This window comes from Halichoerus grypus, chromosome X (genome assembly GCF_964656455.1).
Source record: "Halichoerus grypus chromosome X, mHalGry1.hap1.1, whole genome shotgun sequence".
NCBI lineage: Eukaryota > Metazoa > Chordata > Mammalia > Carnivora > Phocidae > Halichoerus > Halichoerus grypus.
The window spans coordinates 86,941,674-86,967,791 of record NC_135727.1 but is presented as its reverse complement, the minus strand read 5'-3'; the positions used below and the strand labels follow the sequence as shown (position 1 = coordinate 86,967,791).

The following is a 26,118-nucleotide window of genomic DNA, read 5'->3' as shown; positions in this document are numbered from 1 at the left end:
TCAGAGAACCTGTGGATTATTAAATGATTTAACGTATTTCAAAAATGGATGTCCTATGCCAGCACTATTCCATAGAAATGTGTTAAGAGGGCATCAGAAAGTATTCTACATACAATTAACTTTGAGAAATGCTGCTACTAATAGCATCCACTGTGTGCCAGGTTCTGCTTTAAGTGCTGTGTGTGTGTGTGTGTGTGTTAACTTGTTCATTCCTAACTATTAACACCCCTATTTTAAACAAGGAAACTGAAGCTAAGAGAGGTTTGCTTCAGGTCCCAGAGCCAGTAAACAGGAGAGCCACAACTCAAACATATGCTATCTCCATGTCTAACACCATCACATCTCAGTTTCTTTAGGAATTATAGCGTATGCTACACATCTCCAGAAAGGGTGAGGTGGTGACAGTTAGTGATCTTGGTTGGTAAATGCCTATTAACATTTACAAAAACCAGTGTTCACTGGAACAAACTGGAAAACACTGAGCTTATGTATGTAGAGAGCAGGGGATCCAGGAGACATTCCATGAAGACTGGCTCTCTCTTTTGCTGCACTGGAAATAGGAAGTAGTACTGACCAATGGACTGAGTATCCTGAGCACTGGGAGATGGCTGGTCTACATCCATGGGTGACTCCTCCCTCCGGACAGAGGCTTCCGACTGGCTTGACTCCGACTGGATAAAAGGGAGACAAAGTCACATAAAAGGGTGCAACTCTGCTTTCCTCAGGGACAGGCTAGAGGCTGGCTCTACCCATTCTCGCGCATCATAAGCTTGGAAAGCTTGGAAAGATAAAGCTTCCTTTATCTGGTCAAAAAACTGTAGCTTTCTCGAACAAAAGAATGGTCTTTCCACCTCCTTTGCTGTCCTCCACCCTGAGCTAGCAAACTTCTCCAAAAAGCTCCCTGGATGCCTGCATTGTCTCCACTCTACTCCAGACCTATGTCTAGTCAGACACCAGCCTTCTGGATACAGACTTGGAAAACTTCTTCTAGGGACAGATTACATACATATACACATACGTAAAAAAATCAGGTGAGCAGACTGTAGATTTGGCTGTTTCTGTTTGCTTGGAAAAGGGGAAATAAGGGACAACCTTTGATGGGTGGGATTATTCACAAAGCCAACATCTGTCCTTTTGGGTATGGGAAAGACGGGGCAGAAAATACTCCAGAATAAGAGTTGTTTTCCCTTTCTGCCCTGTTGGGAGTCACAGCCCTCAAATTCTATGATGTTCTCAGCATGCTCAATGAAATCATACTGTGTAATAGTAATCATATGCAAAGAAAAACCAGGCCTCAGGATACCTTTATTTCCCGGATCTTGGGAAGGTGACTTGCATGTTGCAAGGACAGGAAAACAATGAGAGAGTGCCACAGCATACATACAAGATGCCAGGCTTTTCCCGAAGCCACTCTGTGCTGGGATCCCAACAATGAGTTGGCTATCTAGGAACCTGAAGGTTTCTTCCTAAAAGTGCCTGAGTGCCTAGGTGCCAAGGTGCCGAGAGAGTATGGAGAACAGAAGCAGAGGCCAGGGTAGATGGACCAGCCATTGCCTAGAAGAGGCTGCGTGGGATGTATACCAAGCTTGGGGAATTTCAAGGGCAGGATTCCTGATGTACTTGCATTATTCCATGAGACTGAAAAATCTTCATCCCACACCCCCTCAGAACCCAGACACTAAGCATTATGCAGTTTGCAAAAGCGCCACTGTTGACTGGATAGCTGGGAGTGGGGTATGATGGCCAAGCTTTAAATCATATCAGTCCAAAACAATGAACAAACAGTAGAGAAAACACCAACAGAAAGTAACCCTGTTGTCCAGAAGCATTCATACAGCAAACTTAATGCAAAAGCATACAAGGTAAGGGCAGTGAAACCCCACTGATGATGTGGTGGGGCAGGGGAGAGAGACAAATGAATGAGGGGCCACAGGCATCATGCTAACCGTTGCTGCTTGTTGCTGTCTCCGCGCCCTTTGACCCTCACGTACCATTTGTATAATGGCATCAGCCTCAGCCTCCAGCTGCCGAACAGCTGCCTGGATGCTGCTAGCTGAGCCTAAACCGGAAGAACCTGGGAGAAAGAAAAAAGAAGGCAAGATATAAAAAGTAGAAAGAGGGAATGCCCAATATTCTCTCTCCCATCTCCTGGGCTGCCACAGGGCATCTTGCTCAAGTCTTTGACCTTTAACTCAGGCAGCTTCAGAGTGCTCTTCACCAGGCACTAAGAGCTACCATTACAAGTAAGGGCAGGGGACATGGCGCTAGGCAGATGGATAGTGGCAGGTGGAGACGGTTCTGTGGGACAGGAGGAAAGAGGTAGGATTTGGCAGGCCACAGCTGAGGCAACATGGCTGCAATGTTTTAGTCAGGAGTGATCAAAGAAGCAGAAAGGAGACACACTCAGTGCCTTAAATCTTGTTCAACAAAAGATCTGCCCCCAATTTCTTTGCCGGATTTCCACTCCCCCTTAATTCTCACTTGCCCTAATGAATTTCCTATGCAGGCACCTTGACTGAGATACAGAACGCAGCCATCAACAGCCTAGGAAAGGATCATCACTTCCTTTTTTGGAAAGGTTAAGCAGGATGGAGACATGACATTAAGTCCCGCCCTCCAGGGACTCTTTGAGTTTGCCACCACCAACCCTGCCCCTCAACTGGACACTCCAGTTTCATACCTAGCCTGCCTGTCTGCTTGGCTTTCTTGTTAGCTCGGCGTGTGTCGTCCCGGAGCTGGATGATGACCTGTAGTACTCTCAAGAAGAACTTCTGGGTAGACGTCTTGGATGTCAACATGGACATAGAAGGCAGCTGGAGCTCCCGGCCACCCAGAGGTCGCTTCTGAGATGCCACAATTACCACATTCTCAGCCATGTCAAACCTGGATAGTGTAGAGGTGGCTTGCGTATACTGACAGCATCAAAGCATAAACATCCAGAGCGAGCAGGGCTTTTTGGTGTCAACCAGAGGGTTAAAGACTCTCAGAAGGAAATCCCAAAGGACAAAATAAGGTCAAGTATGTATAGGACAGATAAGAAAATCTTCCCAGAGAGGGGAAAACAAACAAAAACCCACCACCAACAACCAGGAAACCAGCAACAGCCACCTTTTAGAATACCCCAGATTCCAGCCCCATAGCCAAATGGGTGGCAACCACCCACCTGCTCTGCATTTTGCCTTTTAGCTTGGTGGTCTGTGGCTGCTCCTCAGGCAGGCCATCAGGAGAGAGGGTCTCACACTGGGCTCGTCGCTGCTGTTCTAGGTTGTATTCCCGTAACTCAGCCAGAAGGGTACCTGGTCAGGCAGAGGAGCCAGCAAGTGTTCAGAGACTCCCCTAGTGAAGCAGCTGAAAGCCAAACCTTTCCAAGAAACCTGCACAGCCTATCTTCTTTGCTCAGCTGCAGAGAATCTGGAGTGAGCAGGAATTTTGCTGTTCACCTTACTATGTGTGTTCGTGGATCAACCATCCAGAGACTACCAATCTACCCCACTTCAGCAATCTGTTGAATCTACACAAAATGCAGCTCAGTGCAGAGGGGAAAATTATCGGTTTCTGAGGCGATCTCAGGGAAATTGCTTAACCCCCTCTCCCAGTTCACTTACCTATCTTAATAATGAGACTAATACTGCCTAACCTCACAAGGCAGTTTTGAGAATTAGGAGATAACTGCAGTAGAGTAGGTGGGACACTGCCTGGCCCACGAGTGTTGAATGGTCGGAGTCAAGGAAAGTCAGAGACTGGCCAAATTCCTTCTGGAAGAACCTTATAGTTCTCATGTAACAAAGAATACCCTGGTTCATACAGTCTAACCAACACCCTTATCACCTCAGCTCTAGGCACATTTGTGAGAAGGAGATAACTACGCAGGTAGCTGAGATCTAGGGAGATCCATGACTGGGATAGGAGTGGGAGAGAGCAAGACTCTCTGTGCTGAAAGAAAATCTGGCTCTACTCCTCAATTCAATCGCTTTATCACCCTGGGTTTTAGTTTTCTTCTTGGTAACAACAGGAAGGAAGACTGAAACTAGACATTTGCAAGTGTTTTTAGAACTTCTGTACCCTTACAACTGCACAAAGGCAGAGGGTACCTACCATCTGGACTCCCAATTCTTGAGCCTAAGTGAAGTGCAGGTGCATCTCTGAGGTGGTGAAGCTGCCTCAGCAGGCTCATCGTAGGGCTCTTATAAGTGCCCAGAATGGAGAAGCAAGGGAGTACTGCTGGTCCTACATGTGCTCATTTTCCTTTACTAAGCACTGATTACAAGGCATGTGCCAGGCACTGGCAATGTAGAGAGAAGCCCAGCCTCGCTCTCCATGAACAACTGAGCAGAGGAAAACAGATGACAACCCAGTATTATCAGTGTTGCAACAGAGGAGACACAGGGGCTGTGCTACAGAAGCACAGAGGAGTCTGATTCAACCTGGAGATTCAGGGAAGGCTTCCATAAAGAGGTGATCCCTCAGTGGAAGGTTTCAGAAAGACAAGATGCTTTACTCCCATTATTACCTATCTGTTTACAAAGAGTATAACCCAGATGGCGAGCTCCATTCAGTAGCAGCTTGAGAACAGTGTCCCGGGTTGCAGGGTCCCCCCGAGAGAGCTGCAGTAACACATTGGCTGCATCCTCTAGACCTTCTTCAGAACAAGAGTGGGATGTCAACACCTAGGAAAAAAGAAGAGAAAGGGGGTAAGCCTCAACTTGAGAACTATAACTTTATCTATTCCTATCTACCTTTTCTCCCCCAATCTTGGGAATTCAGAAGAACTTGGACTCACCTCCACAGAGAGCTGTAGCTGGTTTTCAGTAAGGCCAGAGGATACCATCTTAAAGTCTGCACTGCTGCTGCCCCCATCACCCAACTTTGCTGGAGATTTGCTGGCCTTAGTAGTTGTAGAAGCTTTGAGGAATCAGATGGAACACTGTAAGCCTCTAAAACTCACATGCCAGAACCAAACAATGACTAAACTGTCCAGGGCTTCAATGTGGGAAAGTAGTGCAAATGAAAAGCCACCTACCAAAGCCAAATCCAAATGACTTGGGATGTCAAGGACTCTCATGACTGTACCTTCTAAAGTGACAATCTCAAACATTTCTCAACTGTTTCCCTACCATCAGAGGCCCCTCTTCAAAACGTTTTTTTCAAGTAAATCTTACTAGTCCGCTATAGGGCTCGTTCCATTTACTTCCTAGGATAGCCTGGCTAGTCTACCCTGATTCACATGGTATCCTGCCTGCTCTCAAACTTTTTCCTAAGACTGGGTCCCTCAACTAGGCTAGAAAGGCTGGGAGTTCTTTGAAGACAGGGACTTTCTCTCTCTCCTCCTTTTGGTGCTTAGCCTAGGGAAGCCACATTCAGTGAATGCCTGCTGGTCTTCACGAGTGTCTGTGTGGGTGGGTGGATGAGTGTGGGGAGGAGAAGGATGGAGAGAGAGAACTGGGACTGAGGAGGGCAAGAATGAACACATTTGGCTCTTGCAAACACAAACCAAGCCGACTGCTATTATTTAGGGAGGAATACCTGGATGGGGGAGTGGAGGGTGAGGTGGGTGTCCATACCCCAAAGCTCCCAGCCTACATCCACACTTACTTGAAACAGTAGTGGTAGCAGTCGTGGGGGTAGTCACCGTGGTCGAAGCAGCTACGGCAATGGTGGATATAGCCGTGGCAGCAACCAGAGCTGGAGCAGAAGTGACAGGGGTGGTTGCAGCAGGGGGAGTGGGCGTGCTGGAGGCGGCAGTGGTAGTGGTGGTAGATGTGGTTGAGGTGGCAACAGTGGTGGAGGAAGCACTGCTGCCAGAATTAGCCTGTGCTTCCGACACTTTGTTTTCTGGGAGAGCAATTGAGATGAGAGAAAGGAGTCTGAGGAGTTTCTCAGTTAAGAGAGAGCTCCGGCGGATGACTGGGTGTGACAACATGTTCATGAGCTGCCCCAGTGGAGAGGCCTCGAGGCTGTATGGGGAGGTTTCCCCCTCACCACCAGCGCTCACTGGCACTGACTTCACGGAGTTCTTGCCTTTCCGACTGACATTCATGTTGTCCAGTTTTACCAATAAGTCCCAGAAGTCTGTGCAAATGCCACTGCTGGTGGACTGTGAAGAGCATGGGCTGCAGGCCTGCTTACTGCCCCTCTCCCGATCACTCTCACAGTTTGTTTCTTTGGTCCGCTGCTGTGTAAAGTGGCTGGGAAATACCTGCCGGCAAAAGGAGGACAGGCTTGGTCTAGGGGGTCTACACAGAAAACAGGTCTTCCTAACAAGGAAAGACAACTGGTTCCTAGATACTCCACTCCTCTGAATAGCTTTGCTGACATGGGAGAGACATCATACAGGAGTTTTATCTAACTGATGGTGAAGTGGCCTAAAGAAGCAAACAAGGGCTTTGTAGGGAGATGATTAGCTAACCTCTGAGCATCGGTCTCTGTACTTATGAAATGGGGAGCACCATTATGCTGTATCAAAAAATTGTCGAGATTAAAGGGGATAATGTATAGTACCTGGCACAAGGCAGGCCCTCAACAAATGGCAGCACTGATTATTAAAAAGAAGACTGAACAGGGGTGCCTAGGTGGCTCAGTCGGTTAAGTGTCTGCCTTTAGCTCAGGTCATGATCCTAGGGTCCTGGGATCGAGCCCCACGTTGGGCTCCCTGCTCAGTGGGAAGTCTGCTTCTCCCTCTATGCCCCCCCACTCGTGCTCTTTCTAATAAATGAAAAAATTCTTAAAAAAAGAAGACTGACCTAAGTTCTAGGCCCAGCTCCATCACTTACTAGCCCCATGACAAAGCCACTAAAAATTTCTGTACCTTAGCTTCTTCATCTATAGAATGGGGATCATACAGACCACTGAGAGTTGTTTTGATAACCAAATGTGGTAATGCACAAAAATTATAAAAAGTGAAAGTAAAAACCCCACAAAATTATTTACTGGACAACTCCCAGAAACAATACAGGCTTCAGCACTAACAGTGAAGAAAAGACCTGCTAGCTTTCTTAGAGTTCAGATTTCATCTAGGCTGTGGCTGCGACCTCTCTTCCATCCCCCAGGGTTGGGTTCAAGCTCCTCACCTTGGCCAACTGAATGAGCGTGTCCAGAACGTGTCTGCAGACAACAGGAGCAGCCTGGGGGTGGATATGGACAGTGGAGCCACTGCTTGCATGCTTCTCGGTATGTTTGCGACCCCCTGAACGTTGGATCTGGAATATATTAGTCCTGCAGCCTAGGGCTGCATCCATGGATACTGACAGCCAGGAAAGCTGGTTGGAGCTCTTAGACTCCATCTTGTGTAGGAGGTCCAGGGGCCGGTTCTCATGGCTGCTTGACCCACAGCTTTTGCTTGACTTTTTGCCCTTCTCCTCACTTGAGGAGAGCTTGGGTGTTTCAATGCATAGTTCACTCTCACTGCTGCGCTGCAAAATGGAGAGCAGACTGCGGATGACCCAGTGGCGGGTCTGGGCATGGTAGCAGAGATTTCTCAGTACTCGGTGTAGACGGCTAGTATTGAGCTTTGGCTCATCCACAAAAAGTAGGACCAGGAGACAGGATAGGGCTTCATGGTCCAGGAGGAGCCGTCCTCGGAGGCGAAGGAGAGTATCCACATTACTGCCAGAAGGCCTGGAACAGAGCATGATTTCTAGGTAACGCTTCAGCTAGAGCTCTGGGATTAGGTATAGGCCTAGGGAAGGGGAATGAGCTGCATACCTCCAAGGAGGCATAAGAAGGGAGAGTGTCTAGTCTAAGGGTTCTTAGTAACAAGAGCTGCCCTCTTGTGTATCTACTGGGTATCAAGTACTCTACAGTCTATAAGACAAAAGAATTGCCTATTTTTGAGATGATGAACAAGAGGCTCTAACAGGTTAAGTGACTTGCCCTACACATCACACAATGTCTGTATTATCAACTGGTAAAACCAGACTGCACCTAAGGTCTTAAAAAAAACCCCCAATGCTTATTTCCTGCCTTCTCTAGACTACCAGGGATTTGCCTGCCTCATTGGGACTGATCACTCCCTTTACATTTTGGCATGTTGGGTGCAGTCAGCTTCAGCCTGGGTAGTCATGAACTCTTCTTCCACAGCCTATGTTATAAGCTCAAGTAGCTTTGCTTATTACAACCACAGCTAGCACCTATTGCCAGTCTGCCTTACTTTGTGATTATGGTCTACGGTAGCTACACCAACCCAAAAGTGTGGCTTTCTGAAGGGGGAGTCCAAAGATCTGGCTCCCCTACTCATTCAAGGCAATACCCTAGAGAGGTCAACCAGTCTCTCCACCTATAAATTAAGAAAGCTGGACTAGCCAATAGATATGAGAAGTGGTATGGCAAGGTCAAAAAAAACAAAGGTACCTGTTATGGCTGCTGCTACCCCCCATCTGGAAGGTGCCACCTCTCTGCACAGCAAGGCGAGTGTACTGGACTCCACGGTTGCCACTGAGGCGACTGGTGAAAGCTGGAAGGAAAGAAAAAGGAAACTGAAACTGGGGAGGTGGGTGGTATGCTGGGTCCAATAACAGAAAGGGGAACAAAGCCTCATGTGGCCAAAGCCAAACATTTCAGAGCCCTCCCACTTGCCTCCCTCTGTACCCGGGCTTCGGAGGATGGCAGAGAGTGCAGAGGTGCTGCTGTGGCCAAAGAGCCGCTCATGCATGAGTTGTCGCTGCCGGGCTTCCTGCTCTCGCCTCAGGGCTTGAGCCTCAGCGGCAATGTCAGGTGGCATCACAGCCAACACACTGTCCTCCATGTCCTCTAGGACACTACGGCGCAGGTCTGAGGGTAGGGTCTGGATGAAGGTCACAGGGTCCATGGGGGTGTCTGAGCTGGCATTCTGTGCCAGTTCCCGTCGCTGTTGCTCAGCTCTCTGCTGTGCCAGCACCTACGGAGCAGAAGAAGTCAACGGGGGCATACCCACAGCTAGGCAGCCTAGCCCCACCAGCTCCCTGCTCACATACTTCCTCCTGGATGGCTGGAGGCAGGGCAGCCAGGAACTCAGGGCTCACTTCGGTCACACCAGGATTCCCCACCACTGCAGGAGCTGAGCTATTTGTTGAAGGGGCAGTCCGAGTTGGTGGACGGATACCCAGTTGGTTCTGCAGGACTTCCCGGCGGATGTCATCAGGCAGAGCAGCCAGAAAAGAGGGGTCCACACCTTCGGGTAGACTGATACCTGAGGGGAGGCGCAAAATGTGAAGGGACTCCCATCTCTACCAACACTTAAGATGTACTTGGGAGTAGAGACCCATGGCCTTGTTTGAGGGAAACGAGCCTTGTTTGTCCTCAATGCATGCAAAGGACAGAAGACACAAAGAGGCCCACTCACCTTCCCTAGGCTCAGAACAGCTCTTGTTATGTGCCAGAGTCTGTGTGTATGCTGTCACTTAATCTTCATCAAGACCCTACCATGCAGCTATTACCACCCCCCCTTAGAACAGATGAGGATCAGAGAAGTAATGGTCCCAAGTTCTGAAGGTAGGTGGCTGCAAAGGGGGTAACCTGAGCTTAAGATCTGTTTGACTCCATGGCCTGGGCTCATTCCATCATGCAGCATCAGCACCCCCTTACTGCTGGTCCTCCTCCCATATGTATGCTGCCTTCCATCTGGATGGAACCATTTAACTGGCGGACATTTCCATGCCAAAAGCTACTAGAAGCCTAAATAACCCCAGGATGGCCTAAGCACACATGGAGCTCACCTGCAAGGGGATCTTCTTCTTCACTGCTTGTTGAAGGCAGTGGCTCTTCTAGGATTCCCCGGGAATCTGCTCCAGAAATGGCCACAGCAGAATCTCTGGTGGAGGAACTCTCAGAGGATGCAGGAGGAGAGCTGAAGAAAATAATTTCCAGGTTGTTCTTGGTATTAATGTTTTCCCATTTATAAAATACTCTTGTAATAACCAGTTCTCACAGAAGCCAGGTTGATTTCCCCAGTGCACCAAACATGTGCAAGAGTTAACAAGTATGCATGTAGCTTGAAATACCCACCATCACATCCTGCCTTCCTCTTACTCACACAATGCTTACCTGTCCTCAGGGGGCTGGGTAGGTTCCCCTGACCCATCGCCCCTGCTTTGCACTTCTGTCACAACAGGTGGGGCATCCCCAGGAGTGGAGCTGCCTGCTGTGGGTTGCTCAGAACTGCCAGCTGCTGAGGTGTCACCCACAGCCTCCTCCAAGGTACAGGAAGCCAGGCTACTGGTGTCCATGGGAGAGCCTTCCAGTTGACTGCTGACAGCTGTCAGTGCATCAGAATCTTCAGCTCTCTCTGGGGAAAGAGAGGCTAGGAGGAAGTCACATGGAGAGGTTAGATCTCTGCCTAGAAGATGGGGGCCGAATCAAGATGCAGCCAGATTAGACTTCTCACTTCTCTACCATCTCGCTGGCCTGACATTCCCCCTCAATCTCATATGCTTTATATAAAGCTCAGCTCAAATCCTCATGGTGTCGTTATGCCTGTGAAACACCTTTCCCTAGGCACCCCAGGTAAGGGAGTCTGTCACTTTCAGATTCCCTGCAGGCACCATTTGTACATGCATGCTGGTTCTATTTATCTAAAGGCGGCTCCTTGAAAGAAAAAACTCCTACGCCTTAAGGTTTTTCCAGAGCAAATCACAGGCAGCATGGTACAGAGCAGGAATAGCAAACAGGTTTCAATTTACCCTGTTGGAACACTGCTGAGAAGAATTCTGAGGCCCCACTTCAAACCAGTGGGAAATAGTGCCATGAGATAAATGGTGTTTGCCAGGATGGGAGAGCTGTGTGTGGGTGGGTGGGTCATGTGCTTGCCATCCCTGAAGGATGCTGAAGGAGAGCAAGCTTTAAAGTCACACAGATCTGGATTTTTATCTCAGCTCAATCACTTACTGAATGGTCTTGGGCTAGTAATTTCACATGCGTTTCAGTTTGTTCATGGAGATAACACTACCTACTTTGGAGGGTTGTTTTTGTTTTTCAAAGTTTACTTCTTTATTATTTTTTAAAGTAATCTCTACCCCCAATGTTGGGCTCAAACTCACAACCCCGAGATCAAGAGCTGCTACATGCTCTTCCAACTGAGCCAGCCGGGTGCCCCAGGAAGGTTGTTTTTAAAGAAGTAACAGGCCTGCCATAATAGCCCAGGAAAAGTGATTACCTCAATAAACTGTTGGCATCATCACCTGTATCATTAGACATTCAGATATATGATCACTTGAGTCCACAGAGAAGAAACCTCAACTTTAGCTAAGAAAGCAAATGTGCAAGCTGAGATCCTACTGTTTGAGGACCCGAGCTGCTATTATTTAAGGAGAGTAAAGAGAAACTCTAAAGATGTCCATTCTTCCCTCCTGTTATATCACCTCTCACCCACCACCCAAACCTTGAAATTCTACTCACTTATAGTAGGAGCTGGGGACAACTCCATCTGAGTCGTTTCTGCTTCTCCACTTGGCCTTGTGGGGCCCAATTCCTCTGGCTCTACAGGCATCAATAGCTGTGTAGAGCTACCCCCTTCTCCAGCTGGGGACTGCAGCTCTTGAGGAATCTCTCCCAAGGCTGGTGGGGGTGGGAGTGTTTGTTGCTGTTGTGAGGGCTGCAGAGTGACAAGGGTGTCCTTGGACTCAGATGTAGCTGCATCAGTTGAAGATGGGGTTGTTGGGTAGCTGTCAGGCATAGGAGTCCCATCTTTCTCGGAAAGAATAACAATGGGGGTGTTAACGGACAATCAGCCAAGAACCTAGGGAGCCACTCAATCAGCACATGTGGCCTGACAAGTATCCCCTCCCCACCCCAACCCCCGAGTGTTCCTAGGAACAGCTTGTGGCTGATCTGGTATACCCTGGATGAGGGCTAAGGCACAGTGCTATCTTAGTCTCAAGAACTGGAGATCTGAATCTTTGTAGATCCTAAGAATTAAATCCTTTCTGTGCCCTGGGTGGAAGGGGAAAGAGTTCAAGTCACTTTATAATGTTATTTGCCTCACCCTAAATATCACCTATCCCCTTCCACCTCCCTTCCAGTCCTGATTATCCCAGGAACATCTACAACTCTGATGGAGGCAACAGTGCCAAGACTAAGTATGAATATGCCCACACCAGGGAAAGTAGTAAGTTGTATAGTTATCTTCTAATTGGGGCCTAAAATCCCTACCCCACAACAATACAACTTACTACCTCACCCCGGCATGAGCAGAATCCTCTAGCAAGGGCAGCAGACAAAAAGCCATTTTACCTGATAACAGACCCTTTCAAAGACCTTTTGCTAAAGGCACCAGGACACCTACCACCCACTTTCACTGCTTTAAAAAAAAAAAATACTGTGTAGGCTTTAGTATCGTCATTTTGCAATTCAAATGCCAAAGGAGACAGAAGGCATAGGGAAACAGAAGAAAGTTCTGAGGAAATAGGGGTGGGGGAGACATAATACCACGTGGATCAGTTATTAGAACCATGAAATAGCTGACATTAAGATTAGAAGGAGGAATACAAAACATACAGTAGTAATACCATTTAGCCCAGATGCCAAAAATAGACTGCTAACATCCCTAGACTTTTAGATTCCAAAAACTCACAAAGTTTATATAAAAAGGAAAAAATAGAAAGAGATTAACATTGGGTTACCAAACCTAGGTTTAGCCAAATAAGAAAGAATCCTGTCAATATCACTTAATAAAAATATTTTGATACTAAAGAACTAGGAAGGACATAATCTCTATAAAAACCAGTCCTTTAAATTGAATAAATTCAGCTTTCTGAAAAACTCATTTAAACCCTCTTTATTTTGTTCATTTCCACTGAGGGCTGGCATTTGGGAACCACCGCCATCAGATATTCTCAGGAAGTACCACACCACGGTGGTCACCAAAGGGGTAGGACACATGGCCTGGCTACACATGCCAGAATGCAGCACAGCATGATCAGAGTGAGACCCTGAACAGAGCACGTCGGCGGGGAAGTGTACCACCGTGGGAAAGACAGTAGACTGTATAGTTATCTCCAAGATGGGGTATGACCCTAAAACTATACAATCTACTACCTCATCCCACAGAGCACCAGTGTTCATCTTCAGCCCACCTGGGCCAGCTACTTGAAAGGGTCAGGAAAAAGAACCAGTTAGCAAGAAGGTGAAAAGGGGGGTAGAGTTACCTGAGAGGTTCTGTTCAGTGGAGTCATTTGTCTTAGATGCAGTACACTGGAAAAAGAAGGGACAGACCAATGTGGGACTTTCGCAAGCACATAAGACAGGGGTCAACTATAATAGCTACCCTCTCCCCCCCACCCACATAAGCCACTAGGAGTTCAAGGACCTGGATGAAAGATGAACATTTTAGTGTGCAAATGTATCTCTAATTTCTCTAATACATACTTGTGTTGAAGGATGGCTTGGGAACAAGGGGAAACTGCCAGGAGGCTGACTGAATAATGAGCTGGGCTGGGCAGAGGACATGACCTAAATATAATCATAAGACCAGCAAGAATTCCTCAAAGTTTCATTTCTATGTATTTCCCTTCTTCGGGCTCATTTTGTCCATTCCAGCTTTTTTTGTTTAAGATTTTATTCATTCATCTACTTGAGAGAGAGACCAGCGAGTGGGGGTGGAGGAAGAAGGGGCAGAAGTGGGAGGGAGAGGAACAAGCAGACTCTACCCTGAGTGCTGGGCTCCATCCTACAACCCCGAGACCACGACCTGAGCCGAAACCAAGAGTTGGACACTCAAGTAACTGAGCCATCCAGGTGACCCAATTGTCCACTCCAGCTTTTAAAATCATATGCCAGGCTTGCTTATTTTCTATCCCTTTTCATGTGTTTGAAACAATGCTATTATTTATCAGGTAAAACTTTCATACAAAAGTATTTGTTAAATCAAGTTTGTTATCCTAACTGAACATTTTCAAAATCCTCAATCTGACCTAACTGCTGAGTGGGATATAATAAAGTCTTTCACTCAAGTCTTTTAATTTCTTCGTATTTTTTTTTTTAAGATTTTTAAATTTTTATTTATCTGACAGAGAGAGAGACAGCGAGAGAGGGAACACAAGCAGGGGGAGTGGGAGAGGGAGAAGCAGGCCTCCCCCTGAGCAGGAAGCCCGATGCAGGGCTCGATCCCAGGACCCTGGGATCATGACCTGAGCTGAAGGCAGACGCTTAACCAACTGAGCCACCCAGGCGCCCCAATTTCTTCATATTTCTATTAGCTTTTACTTCATATATTTTAAAGCTAGTATTGTTCAACTTCCCAGAAATTTCAAAATAGGTAGTTTCTTTCCAAACCAAAGTCATGCTAGAGATTTTACAAATTGAAAATCAAGCCTTAGAAAATGACATGTCGTGCTGGGGTTCAGAGCATGAATATTTCCTGACTGAATCCTAAGCCTAACTTACCCAAACGATGGAATGGGGTCATCTTGGTAAGGATTCCCCACACTTGGTAAGTCAATCCACTTCCACTAAGTGAAGTGCAACCGAACCACCAAGAGCATGGGCATAATCAAAATCATTCTTCTTGTCTAGCTGCAGTCACTGAAGGTAGAGACTACACAGTGTGACTGGTAAGTCAGGAGCCACTCTGGTTCTTGCTCCAGTTTTCCCCAGCAAGAGACAGTGGAGAAATAATTTTCCCTCTGGGTTTGAATTCTTTCCCCTAAAAAACATGTGAATGTAGGGTGCATTTGGAATGAATCATTTCTCAGGTTCAATGTGAACATCTCAGGATTCTTTAATGACTGGTGCTATACGTATGCCAAAACCATATGAAAGTAAAGGAAGACACAGCCAAAGATGAATCCTCCCAGCCCTTGCAAATCACCTGTGCACTCTGATCCCTGTTTTCCTTATCTTCTTTGCCTTTGTCAGTTATCTTTGTTTCTTCCTCAGCCAGTTGTTTCCTGCGTTTCTCCCGCCTTTCTTCCAGCTCCTCATCCCTCAGGAATTCCAGGTGATTAACAATGGGCACTTTAACAACTGGATCAAAGAGGCAAAGATCAGAGGTTGCTCAGGGGAGGTAGCCAAGAGGCAGAGCTTGCAGCCAGAGAATGAGGGCAACAATTCCCATGCACTCATCCCAGCTGTGGAAGGTGCACTACTGCTCAGATAACCAAGCTGCCACATACCTGAAACACAGTCATGCATGCTCTCAGCATCAAGAACTTTGCATTCCTCTGTCCAGCGGGTCAGGGCTGTGGGGATGCTGGACAGGGTCCCTGTAGGGGAACAAAAGAGTGAGATTCTTGGCATGTCGTATGTCATCTGATCCAAAAATTGCCGTATTTCTCTAACAGGACCCAAAGTCCATCACAAGGTTTGGCACATCACAAGTATCCAGAGATAGTGAAGGTTTTGTTGATCTTGGCTAAATTATCAAGTGGTTCTGGCTCCAATAAAATGTGGTTTCTCTAGGCAGGGCAGATATTGCTCTGCCTTCCCTCAGCAAGGGAAGAGTAGAATGTGAAAAACTGTACCCTCCCTTTTACCACACAAACTTGCCTGCTTGGCTGGTAGCTGTGCTCTGGTCATGGAAAAAGTCATCCAGCAGTTCATCATCAGATCTGGCAATGATGTGGACATCATCATTGCCTACCAGGAGGCGGGCTCGGCCACGGCTTTGTAGGGGAAGGCTGCTGCTCAGCTGAAGGATGTCAGCAGCAGCAGAAGGACCAAGCAACCTGTAGGGTGATGGTGGGGTGCCATGGTCACTGTAATTCATAGGGGGTCCCTGCAATCTGTTATTGCCAGATCCTTTCTGTAACCTCTTGGAAATGCCTAACACTATTATGGACCTGATCATATTAAGCATAAATCTTTTTTTTTAAACTTTCGTTTAAGTAATCTCTACACCCATCATGGGGTTCTAACTCATGACCCCAAGATCAAGAACTGCATACTCCTCTGACTGAGCCAGCCAGGTACCCTACTAGGCATAAATCTTAGTTACGTTTCTAACTACTCCATTAGTTTGCGAACTTTATTTGGGCTGAGGCTGCATATTATTCCATAGTTGTGTCATTGATAATGCCAGGCACTGTGTTAGGGTATATCACTCTTGTATACCCACTGTAGCCTGTACATTGACCATTATGACACCTATGTCCTTTTCCCTCATTTTAAAATTGTTTCTTCCACTAAACTCATAAGCCTGAGGGCAGAAATCCTGTCCTGTCTACATTTAAAGTGTTAAGTGCTTGGCACATGAGATGCTTTACTGATTGCTGAATGTATGCATAGGAGGACACTTACGCAAAAAGACTGTGTTATACCATTTAGTATTCCCCAAAAGGCTGCACATACAATCCAAAGAAATGGGACAAATGTAACTCACCTCTGGAGTATAAGAGGAGGGTTGGGCTGGCGATTCCCAGGGTAATGAACGTGAATGGTATGGCCTGTATTGGCCGTCAGCTGCCTTAGGGTCCTCTGACTGCGCCCGATGCCCTGGGTGAGACGCGTTGTGGAGGAGCCACTGCCCAACGTCAGAGAACTGTGGTCTGCATGGCGTACCATCAGTGGGTGAGTGGTAGGGATATTTCCTGGGGATGGGGGGATGTCTGCTGCAAGGACAATATGTAAAGGGGTCAGTGCCAAAAAAAATCTCTTCCATGGTTGTTCCAACAGAACCATGTCTCCTGGGCCTTACTTCCTCACACGGAAACCTGAGCTTTGTCCTTTCTCCCTCATTCCCACGCCTCATCTATAATCACTGACACTACCATAGCTTATGCCACCATCTCTTACCTAGATATTTCAACAGCCTCCTAAATAGTACCTTCTCCCAATCCATTCTCCACACTATAGCCAGTGATGCTTCTAGGCCCCTCAGAAACATGCTACTCCCTCTACCTCGAAGACTCCGCTCCCCCTTCTTCACCTGCTCTTTTGTTCTTGGCCCAGATGTCACTTCCTCTGATTCTACAGATTGGCTTAATAATCCTTTTCTCTGGGCTTTCTTACCCATACTACAACGTGACGCCTGCTTACTTATAATTCCTAACAGACCATAAGCTCCTTTCACGGAAAAGGACTTTTCTTTTTCACTGCTGTATCCCGAGTACCTAGGAAACAGTAGGCACTCCTCAAATATTTGTTTAATTTGCTAAACGAAGGGAGGCTCAACAAAAGGAAGACTGATGGAAATCACAAAAATGCAAAGAAAATCACAGAATAGAAGGCATCTTGAAAATTATGTAATACAACCCATTTTTTTTCTTTTAAAACTTTTCATTTACAGGTGACAAACTGAGGCTCAAAGAGGTAAGAGACTACTTGGCCAAGACAATAGACCAGAACAGTTCAGTATTTTCTGCTATATCATGCTTGTGATTTGGGGTCAAGACCTGCCTTCTCAAGACAGCTTGATTTTAAGAACTAGATGCTAAAAGCGAACTTTGACGTTGATGGGGGAGAAGGGAAGAGATTCACTCTCTCCTCCGAAAAGATGCGTCCTTGATGACCAGAGTGAATGTGCTCAAATCTACTCCCCAATGCCAAGCTCAAAGGTGTTCATCCAAACTCTCAAGATCCAGTGTTACAGACATAAGAGTTATTGATTGCCCTGTCACTGTAGCATGCACATGGGTGCCTGATGCAGTCAGCCTTGGTCTCACTTAAAAAAAAAATTCAAGCAAATCATCAAGTTGTCCAGGCTCTAAAATGGCTGCCTGTTTACTGAGGTGGAGAGAACAAAAGCAGCCTCTCACAATTCTTTCTTCTAAGTATACATTTATTGAGAGAGATGGATTCAGATATCCCTTGCCCCAGGAAGTCAGCATAGGAAAAGAAGTGCTGTCTGTATCAGATTGATAGCTGCTCTGGTTCACTGCTTGGCTTACCCTAGAGAAGGGTATAAGAATCAAGAGATAAAACCCAGCTGAGCCCCTGTATCTTACTAGCACTGGAGAACATGTTGTCAAACTCAATGATGAGATCATCCTCCCGGTCAAAGCGCTCAAATCGGACCAAGGGAGAAGCGTTCATATCAGGGTAATCCTCATCCAATTCCATTTCAGAGCCATCGTCGTCATCGTCTTCATCTCCCTCTTCACCTTCATCATCCTCCTTAAGGGGAAAATAGGAGATGGAGAATTGCTGGAGGTAAGGGTTTTCTGAAGTCTGGTGTCATGGCCACATTTGCACATGAGGGAGGGAGGCGCTGAGGCTAGCAACCCAGACTGTTGGTTTTCTCCAGCTCTGTGTTCCCATGGAAGAGGTTGTCTGAACCAGCCCAAACACAGTCCCCCCTCACCTGATCATCTTCCTCATCTTCCTCCTCCTCCTCCTCTTCATCCTGACTATCATCCTCATCCTCGTTACTGCCACTGCTGTCCTCTTCCTGAGTGTGCTCCTCCTCATCCTCAGGGTCCAGGATATTCATGGAATCTAAAACAAAGGGAGCACATTGGAGGACTATACTGAGTAGCTAGCAAACAGGCTACTGTGCAGGCCGGCAGACTGAGTGGGAAGGCGATGGGGTATCTGACTCTAGGAGAGGAAGAACCAGATCTGGGGTGATGTACAGACTTAGTGAGCCAGCCCTGATTTCCTGAGAGTGCCAATCAACGCATCAACACGCTGAGCAGGGTGGCTGAATGTGGAGGCTGGCTACAGGGTAGTGCTTCAGGAGCCATGGTCTAGGACTTGGCCAAGTCTGCTGGTGCCCCCTTGCCTTTCCAGCCCTACTTTGCTACTGACTGCATCCTGTTGGTAAGAGGGAATCTGGAGCGATGATAGCAGGTGGGTGAGAAGAAAGCGAACCAAGTAAGAAGTGACAAACTTTTGGGCAAGCAGTAGTAACATGTTATTTGAAAAACTGGCTGAGGATAAAGTGGATGGTGTATGTCAGCGCATGCAGACAGATGCTTCCTTATTCTGCACATGTGGGCAGCTGCCTCCAGGAAAACCCTAGTGTAGTGTCTGTCAGACGTGCAGGGCAAGAAGGGAGGCCTTTCTGGCCTCGGCACTCTCACCTTCTCGGTTGGCCTGCAAGGTGGAAGCTTGGCTGAGGTTGGAAGGAGCTTCATCCATCAGCACGTCCTCTTGTGATTCATCCTCTCCACTTCTGCTCACTGAAGGTTACAGAGCAGAGCCTTCACTGAACAACAGAGGACTTCCCTTTCCAGATTGGGTGCGCCTAAAGTAGCTATGTACACCCAGCAGATATCCACTTTTTTTTTTTTTTTTTTTTTTGGATGAGGGAGAAGACCTATGTTCTCTGCTGTCGACTAGCTAGGTGAGCTTGGCCAGTCACTTTACCTGTCTGAGTCTCAGTTTCCTCATCTGTAAAATGGGATGATCACATCTGCCCTGCCAATCCCACTAATTGTGAAACCACAGAGGATAATGGGTGTGAAAAAACCTTGTCAAATTTAAGAATACATGTCTACTTCCGTTTATCCTTTGATTTCCTTCATCAGTAAAATAAAAACAAATAACACATAGACCCTTGGAACCAGGTGACAGTAGGGTACTTTTGCCGTTTTCCCTTTGAGTTGTAAAAAGGGCCACCCTTAGGGAATGATCACTCTTTTTACACTACTGAGACTCAGAGGCGGAAAGCCCCTGGATTTTGCTGAAAAACTGAAAGGAAAGCGCTTTCTCACCCTACAGCCTCTAAAGCCTCCTCTAGGCTTCCATGAATAACACTCTTGATGTGCCTCATGTATCATCTATACTGATGGCCACCCCCTCCACCTCCCCCACACAGGCAACGCTTCAGACCTGCCACCACAGGTCTGTAGATGGTTTGTGAATTTCTCATCTGTAAGACCATCAACATCAAGACAAGCAGCAATCTAGGCTGGCTATGAGCCCTTAGGCAGAGCTGAGCAAGCAGATGATGAGAAAAAGGGTCCTCCCAAGAGAGACTGAGGCAAAGGAAGAGGCTATACTCAGTTCTGGGGCTCTCACCTATAATTGTACTGTTCCCAGATCCGCCATCCCTCTCAAGCAACTCATCTATCAGGTCCTCCAGCTCATTCTCAACCTGGAGAGAAATAGAACATATATATGGATGCACACAAGTCTATCATTGTGCTAGCACGGAAACCCTAAAAAAAGCCAGCAAGGGAGTATATATTTCTAGGATAACGTGTGACAGAGCATGTTGCATAAAACACCACACATTTGGTGCTAAGAGCACAGAAACTACCATGTGCTGCCAATCCACACTCAGACTGTCCTTCAAATGGATTCATCCCAGTTATCTCAGACCAGGTTAGTCGTTATACTATCCAGGAATACATGCAGATCTCCTCAGAGCTAGCAGCTTAGGACTGTAGGCCCCATTTCTTACCACTGCAGCTCCAGAAATTACAATGCTTTCTTTAGGGTCTTTAGAAAATAGCCGTTTGAATGCTCCAGTGAGACCAGGTGCTATAGGCACAACAGTGATGTTAAGGAGTTTCCATTAATGACCAGAGCCAAATAAATCAAAGAGCTTGGGCCCAAAGGACTCAGGCCAGTTTTCTACTTCCACATCTCACCTGTGCCTAAGTTTTCCTCTTGGGATCTATTCCATTTCATAGTACATGGATGGCATCCTGGCCCTGCCCCCGCCCCTCATTTAATACAATTCAAACACATTTACTGAGCATCTACTACTAAGCATATCATCTGTGCTCCTCTGCAAAACAGACAGCATTGAGGCAAAGATCTAAAGTACTCACCCACCCACACCGCTTGGGGGTTTGGTTCAGCGCCGCAATAGGGGTATGCTGGGTGATCTGCCTCCCTACCTGCATCTCTTGTGAACTGAGCACCTCAGGCTGCCCAGCAATCACCACTGAGTCGGTTTCAGCCTCCCCATCCATGATATCCCCATCTGCCACCTCTGTCTGAGTGACATCATGATCCTCCTCCTGCACTTCTGCTTCCCCAGGCTCGCCTGAAACAATCAACCAACCAGCAAAATAATCAAAGGGTGCCTATGTGCAGGGCACCACGAGGCAAGCATGAAGACAATAAGGTCCCTTCCCTGGGCAAATTTACAAGTTCTCAGAAAATAAATGAATGGGTGACAAAGGAAAAGACAAGGCTACGTGTGAGGATAGCCAAATAAGGCTGCAATTTTAAGGAATTCTTTGTGGGGCAGATTCCCACGCCACTATGACAGATCTCTGGAAGGCCAGCAAGTTCCCAGGGAAACAATACCAAGCCAGAACAGTTGTGATGCGATGCGCCCACAAAATAGCTATGCCCACCCAGCCAGCTCTCCAGTCCATTGGCTCTGATTCCCTACCTGGGTCCTGCTGGTTGCTATTGGAGTCTTGAGCAGCTCCTTGGGCATCCTGCTCAGACTTGCTCTTGCTAGAAGCACTCTTGCTGCCAAAAAGGCTACTGGGCTGGTTCACAATTCGGGAAAGTGTTTCCAAAGGCTTCAAAGCAGCATTGACTGTGTTAGCCATGTTTGGACTGAGATAAAGCAAGATACAGAGATGGACTTAGCACAAAAATCCACACTAAAAGGAACCAAGGCTCATCAGAGTAACTGATTCCAGGGATGGGGCATGGAGGGTACAAGGTGAGTCTGGGACATCTTGTTGTGCCAGAGGCTTTAAAAAATTAATGGGTCATCATTACCACAGGCCAAATTTGAGATCATTGAAGTATCAAAAATAATGATGGTAATGGTATTACATTAAATATAGAAAGAATCCGCAGCCACAGGGATACAAATAGGCAGAAGGAAATCTTCACTATAAAAGAATGCCTGCCTGCTAATAAACAGCAATGAGAAAGTCAGAAATCATCACTTTTCAAACAGCAATATAAGTGGTCCAGGCAAAGATCACCAATAAATGCTAAAACTATGGAGTTAAAAATCTTCAGGGCATACGATATTCATATAATCTTCTTAGTGTAAAGAAAAAACTCATAAAAAACTTACTAAGTACAAAGGGGGACAGCTAACCTTTAACTATGTGATCAAACTTAGCATTACCAATAATGGGACAAATTAGCATTATGTGTCTCCTGTGATGTACCAATAAGGGCAAACATCACCTATGTACTATTCATGCTGGAAAGTTTAACCTGAACCTAAATATAAGGAAGCAGTGGACAAATCCAGACTATGGAATATTCTACAAGACATTTGGCCTTCTGGATTCTTCAAAACAATCAAATGTCATAACAAGAGACATGTGACAATCAAATGTAATTAGTGATGCTCATTGGATCCTGGATCAAAACACTCTACCCTCAAGGTATAATACTTAGAATAACTGGGGATATTTGAATATGACATACAAATTGAGTACTGTTACATCAATGGTAAAATTTCTTAGATGTGATGATATTCTAGCCATGTAAAGGAATGTTTATTTTTAGGAGACACATGCTGAAGTATTCACAGGTTAAGCATCATGTTGTTTGCAATGAACTTCAAATGATTCAGCTCCTAAAAGGGGGAAGGAAGGGGGAACTCAAGCAAATAGGACAGAAATGATAACCACTGGTTAATCTAGATGAAACATACAGTGCTCACTCCTGAGTTTGAAATTTTTAAAAGTTTTAAAAAAATTGATGAGCTTGTATCAAAAGGACGAAGAAGTCAACCTGAGGAGGCCCTATGGGCCAAAGGTATAATGAAAAAGAATGACTGCAGTGATCCAAATAATTCAATCACTGATTAAAAAAATCAGTGAAAATAGAAAATCGAAAGCCAGAGAAAGTTGCATTTGAGGTGGTGATTAAATCTATTGATTACTCTAAAAATTGGTGACTTAAGAAAAGAAAGTTTTTATCCTGCCTTTTCAGTAGGAACTGTATTTCAGGGTAACCAGACCCCCCACCCCCTTGAACAGGGACTTTGTCACACAAAAATGTGAGCTAATAGTGTAGAAGGAATGACAGAAATTATAAAGTTGTCAATGATAATCCCTGAAGAAATTGGCACAGGAGAGGATTATCAGTTAGTGTTAAGATCATTAATTAGGTATATGGCTGACAGGAAATCAAACATTTATACAGTGCCAAAATACTAACAGATTACTTTCTAGTAAGAAAGGGGAAAATATAACAGTACAATGATGATTATCACTCTAGTAGTCAGTTTTACCATGATTTTTGATAGTTCAAAGAGATGTGTCTCCCCATGACAGAATATGAGATATATATCATTTATGATATATCTTAACCAATAATTTTAAATTGCTCCATTAAGCTCCTAGATCTAATTAGAAGTTTACAGAAAACAGGGAGTAAAGGAACAAATTAAACGACACTGCAATGGACCAAATCGAGAAGGCAAAACATTCTGTAGGACAGCAGGCCTGATCACCTCAATAAATTAGTGTTACTAATAGAAATAAAACGAAGATTAAAAAAATTAAGGTTCTGTGTTAGAATAACAGAGATTCAGAGGACATAACCAGATGTAATGCAAGGTCTGTAACTAGATTCTGGTTTGGACAAAAATTTTTGAATATAGATTTGGGCATTATATAGGATGAAAAATTACTTATACCAGAAGGTAGAGATAGTAACTGGAAAAAAAAAACAAACACCCAAAAAACCCTAACCCAACCCAGGTTACACAAGAACATATATAATATCGTTTTAGTAAAAAAATACATTTTGTATGTATGTGAAGAAAACCACTCAGAGATATGTGGTAAGGTAACAGTGATATCTGAGTGGCAGAAATACGGTATCTATTTTTGCTCATCTGTAGTTCTCATGATACACATATAATCTTATAATAATAGGTTATTTTTAATTAAGGTGGGGGAAACTTGGGAAAAAAATTATTCATACAGTCCAACTCTTGAGTTTGCAGCAAATGAGAAAACTAAGGCCTAATGAAAGGCAAGTGCCTTGCTTAACCACAATACTAAGAACTCAGGTTCCCACCTATATCCAAACTTTTCCTATCACACTGGCGGCTCACTACTCATCTGACGAGGATACAGAAAATATAAGCAAATGAAGAAATAAAAGCAGCATGACTAAAGAGAGGGCAAAAGCCTGTAGCTGGAGTTCAGGAATAATTTTACCTGGACAGGTCCAGGCTGTGAGGCACTCTTGCCAGGTCATTAACCAGTCCCTTCTTTAGGAAGAGTCGAATGATGTTGTTCATGCCGTTGTGCTGGGTCTTGGCTGTGGCACTGCTGTAGAAGCTGGAGGTGGAGGGGCAGGACTCCATGATAGTACTGATGATACACATCACTGCCTGAAGCCTGGGAGAGAAGTTTAACACCTCTATCATATGAATACTGCCTGTTCTTTGGTGTCTTCACTAACTTGCCTCGGATAACCCTCCTGTGCCCTCAGTGTTTCCTTCTGGAAGTAACATTGAAACAGGTGAGAGCTCACTCCCTGAGTGGTAGCATTCTTAATTTTCTTTACACTAATTTATTTTTATTTTTTTAAAGATTTTATTTATTTGACACAGAGCGACAGCGAGAGAGGGAACACAAGCAGCGGGAGTGGGAGAGGGAGAAGCAGGCTTCCCGTGGAGCAGGGAGCCCGATGCGGGGCTCGATCCCAGGACTCTGGGATCATGACCTGGGCCGAAGGCAGACGCTCAACAACTGAACCACCCAGGTGCCCCTCTTTACACTAATTTAAAAAGTGAGACTGAATACCCTGCTCAACTTCTTCAAGACCTCGAAGTATAATGAAAACATTCCTTTGCTTTTTTCTCTAAGCTGTACCCTCCTCCAAATGTAATCAGCACTCTAGGTATTTGGAAGCACTAGAACTATTTGAGAGGACCAGAGAATACACAGTGCCAGTGGGACCAGAACTCTTGTTCAAGTGCAAGGAATCCCATGGACAAGGAATGGAGTAGGGGATGCTATTGGTTATTAGCACTACGTCAGGCATGGATTTTACCTGGCATGTTTCTCTGTACTCTCAGCCATAGCCAGTGCCCGTCCCAGGGCTGCTTTTACTTCATTCACAAGGGCCACTTGGGCATCTGTGCCACTCCCTGCAGCAGCCAGGCTTGCGAGGAATAGGCGGGCCAGGGCAGGTGTGTCCTTGTCTTCTGCATTCTGGGTATGTGGGAGGAGGTGGTCCAGAACAAAAGCTAGCACACTGCAGTCCTGAAAAGTCATTAATCATGACATTTACTCACAAGCATAATTATGCCATATTGTCTGCATATCAACAAGGTACAAATACACAAAGTTGATCCTTGAAGTCATCCAGTCAGTGATTATCAGGTCTACTTTATAGATGAGAAGACCAAGGGTTGAAGGTACAAGCTAAGTGAGTAGCAAATCCAAATTTTATGCTTTTAAATCCCATTCATTTCTCACTACACAGTTTATGCACCTTTATTTATATGTCACTTGGTATTTCTCAAAACATTTATATGTGTGATATTTGATGGAACTGTTCACAGTAAACCTACAGAACAGTTAAGCCAAGTTCAATATTTTTCCCATCTGACAGATGGGTAATCTGAGGCCCAAAGAAACATGGCCTGCACAAAAAACTTAGCCAATGGCAAGGATTCAAATCTTGATTCATAATTGAGTGCTGTAATTCCTTCAGTATTCAATTAAATTGTAATATTTACCAATACCTACAATATGCTAAGGACCCTGGGCTAAAAATTGGCAGGAGTTGAAAGAGAAACAGCACAGTCACAGATATGGATATGCAAACATATTTAATGCAGAGTTATACAAAATAGCAAAAAAGGCCCAACAGGGGAAGGAAATTAAGTGAGACTTGTTCCTTCTCTCTAACAATGATTTCTGCCCTGGTAATTCCTTATATTAGAAAGGAACTTAGTTCTGTTGTCATTTAAGCAGATTTTAGAATTAGAAAGAGATGATGGCTGCACAACAATGAATGTACCCAATGCAACTCAACTATACACTTTAAAATGCTTAATTTTATGTAAATTTTGCCTCAATAACAAAAAAGCACTGAAAAATTCTAAAGTCTGGATAATTAGATAAGGTGACCTGGTTAAGATGGAACTTATTAGAAATAAAAATTCCCCAGTAGTGAATAAAATATAAAATTGTATAAATATGTTATAGGACATTATTAGTAAAAACTGGAAAAAAAAGCTTTGCAATTTGGGAAAGCAGTATGATGTAGTAAAGAGACTTGGATTTGCAATTAGAGACCTGGGTTCCAATTCTAATCCTGCTCCTCTGCAGCTGGCTTTGAGCAAGCTAATCTTTCTGAGCCTTCTCT

General features: G+C 45.5%; 1 protein-coding gene across 14 annotated transcripts in view; it reads right to left on the bottom strand.

Moving 5' to 3' along the window:
- The window catches only part of HUWE1 (HECT, UBA and WWE domain containing E3 ubiquitin protein ligase 1), a 162,123-nt gene that overhangs the window by 6,350 nt on the left and 129,655 nt on the right, over positions 1-26,118 (bottom strand). For 7 of the 14 annotated variants that reach the window (XM_078065229.1, XM_078065238.1, XM_078065239.1 and 4 more), the window contains 27 exons: positions 24,796-25,007; positions 23,955-24,137; positions 21,197-21,369; positions 20,694-20,842; positions 19,867-19,942; positions 18,927-19,025; positions 18,206-18,339; positions 17,850-18,018; positions 16,286-16,514; positions 15,454-15,632; positions 15,081-15,170; positions 14,777-14,931; positions 13,116-13,161; positions 11,368-11,655; positions 10,018-10,309; positions 9,690-9,820; positions 8,949-9,163; positions 8,584-8,872; positions 8,347-8,449; positions 7,068-7,614; positions 5,593-6,196; positions 4,781-4,902; positions 4,511-4,667; positions 3,164-3,296; positions 2,681-2,883; positions 1,947-2,074; positions 575-671 (listed from right to left, as the gene is read on the bottom strand). In XM_078065229.1, coding sequence (XP_077921355.1) covers positions 575-671; positions 1,947-2,074; positions 2,681-2,883; positions 3,164-3,296; positions 4,511-4,667; positions 4,781-4,902; positions 5,593-6,196; positions 7,068-7,614; positions 8,347-8,449; positions 8,584-8,872; positions 8,949-9,163; positions 9,690-9,820; positions 10,018-10,309; positions 11,368-11,655; positions 13,116-13,161; positions 14,777-14,931; positions 15,081-15,170; positions 15,454-15,632; positions 16,286-16,514; positions 17,850-18,018; positions 18,206-18,339; positions 18,927-19,025; positions 19,867-19,942; positions 20,694-20,842; positions 21,197-21,369; positions 23,955-24,137; positions 24,796-25,007 — 5,203 coding nt within the window. The remainder of the gene's footprint in view (positions 1-574; positions 672-1,946; positions 2,075-2,680; positions 2,884-3,163; positions 3,297-4,510; positions 4,668-4,780; positions 4,903-5,592; positions 6,197-7,067; positions 7,615-8,346; positions 8,450-8,583; positions 8,873-8,948; positions 9,164-9,689; positions 9,821-10,017; positions 10,310-11,367; positions 11,656-13,115; positions 13,162-14,776; positions 14,932-15,080; positions 15,171-15,453; positions 15,633-16,285; positions 16,515-17,849; positions 18,019-18,205; positions 18,340-18,926; positions 19,026-19,866; positions 19,943-20,693; positions 20,843-21,196; positions 21,370-23,954; positions 24,138-24,795; positions 25,008-26,118) is intronic. The other 7 variants (XM_078065235.1, XM_078065234.1, XM_078065236.1 and 4 more) reach the window with 7 other exon arrangements.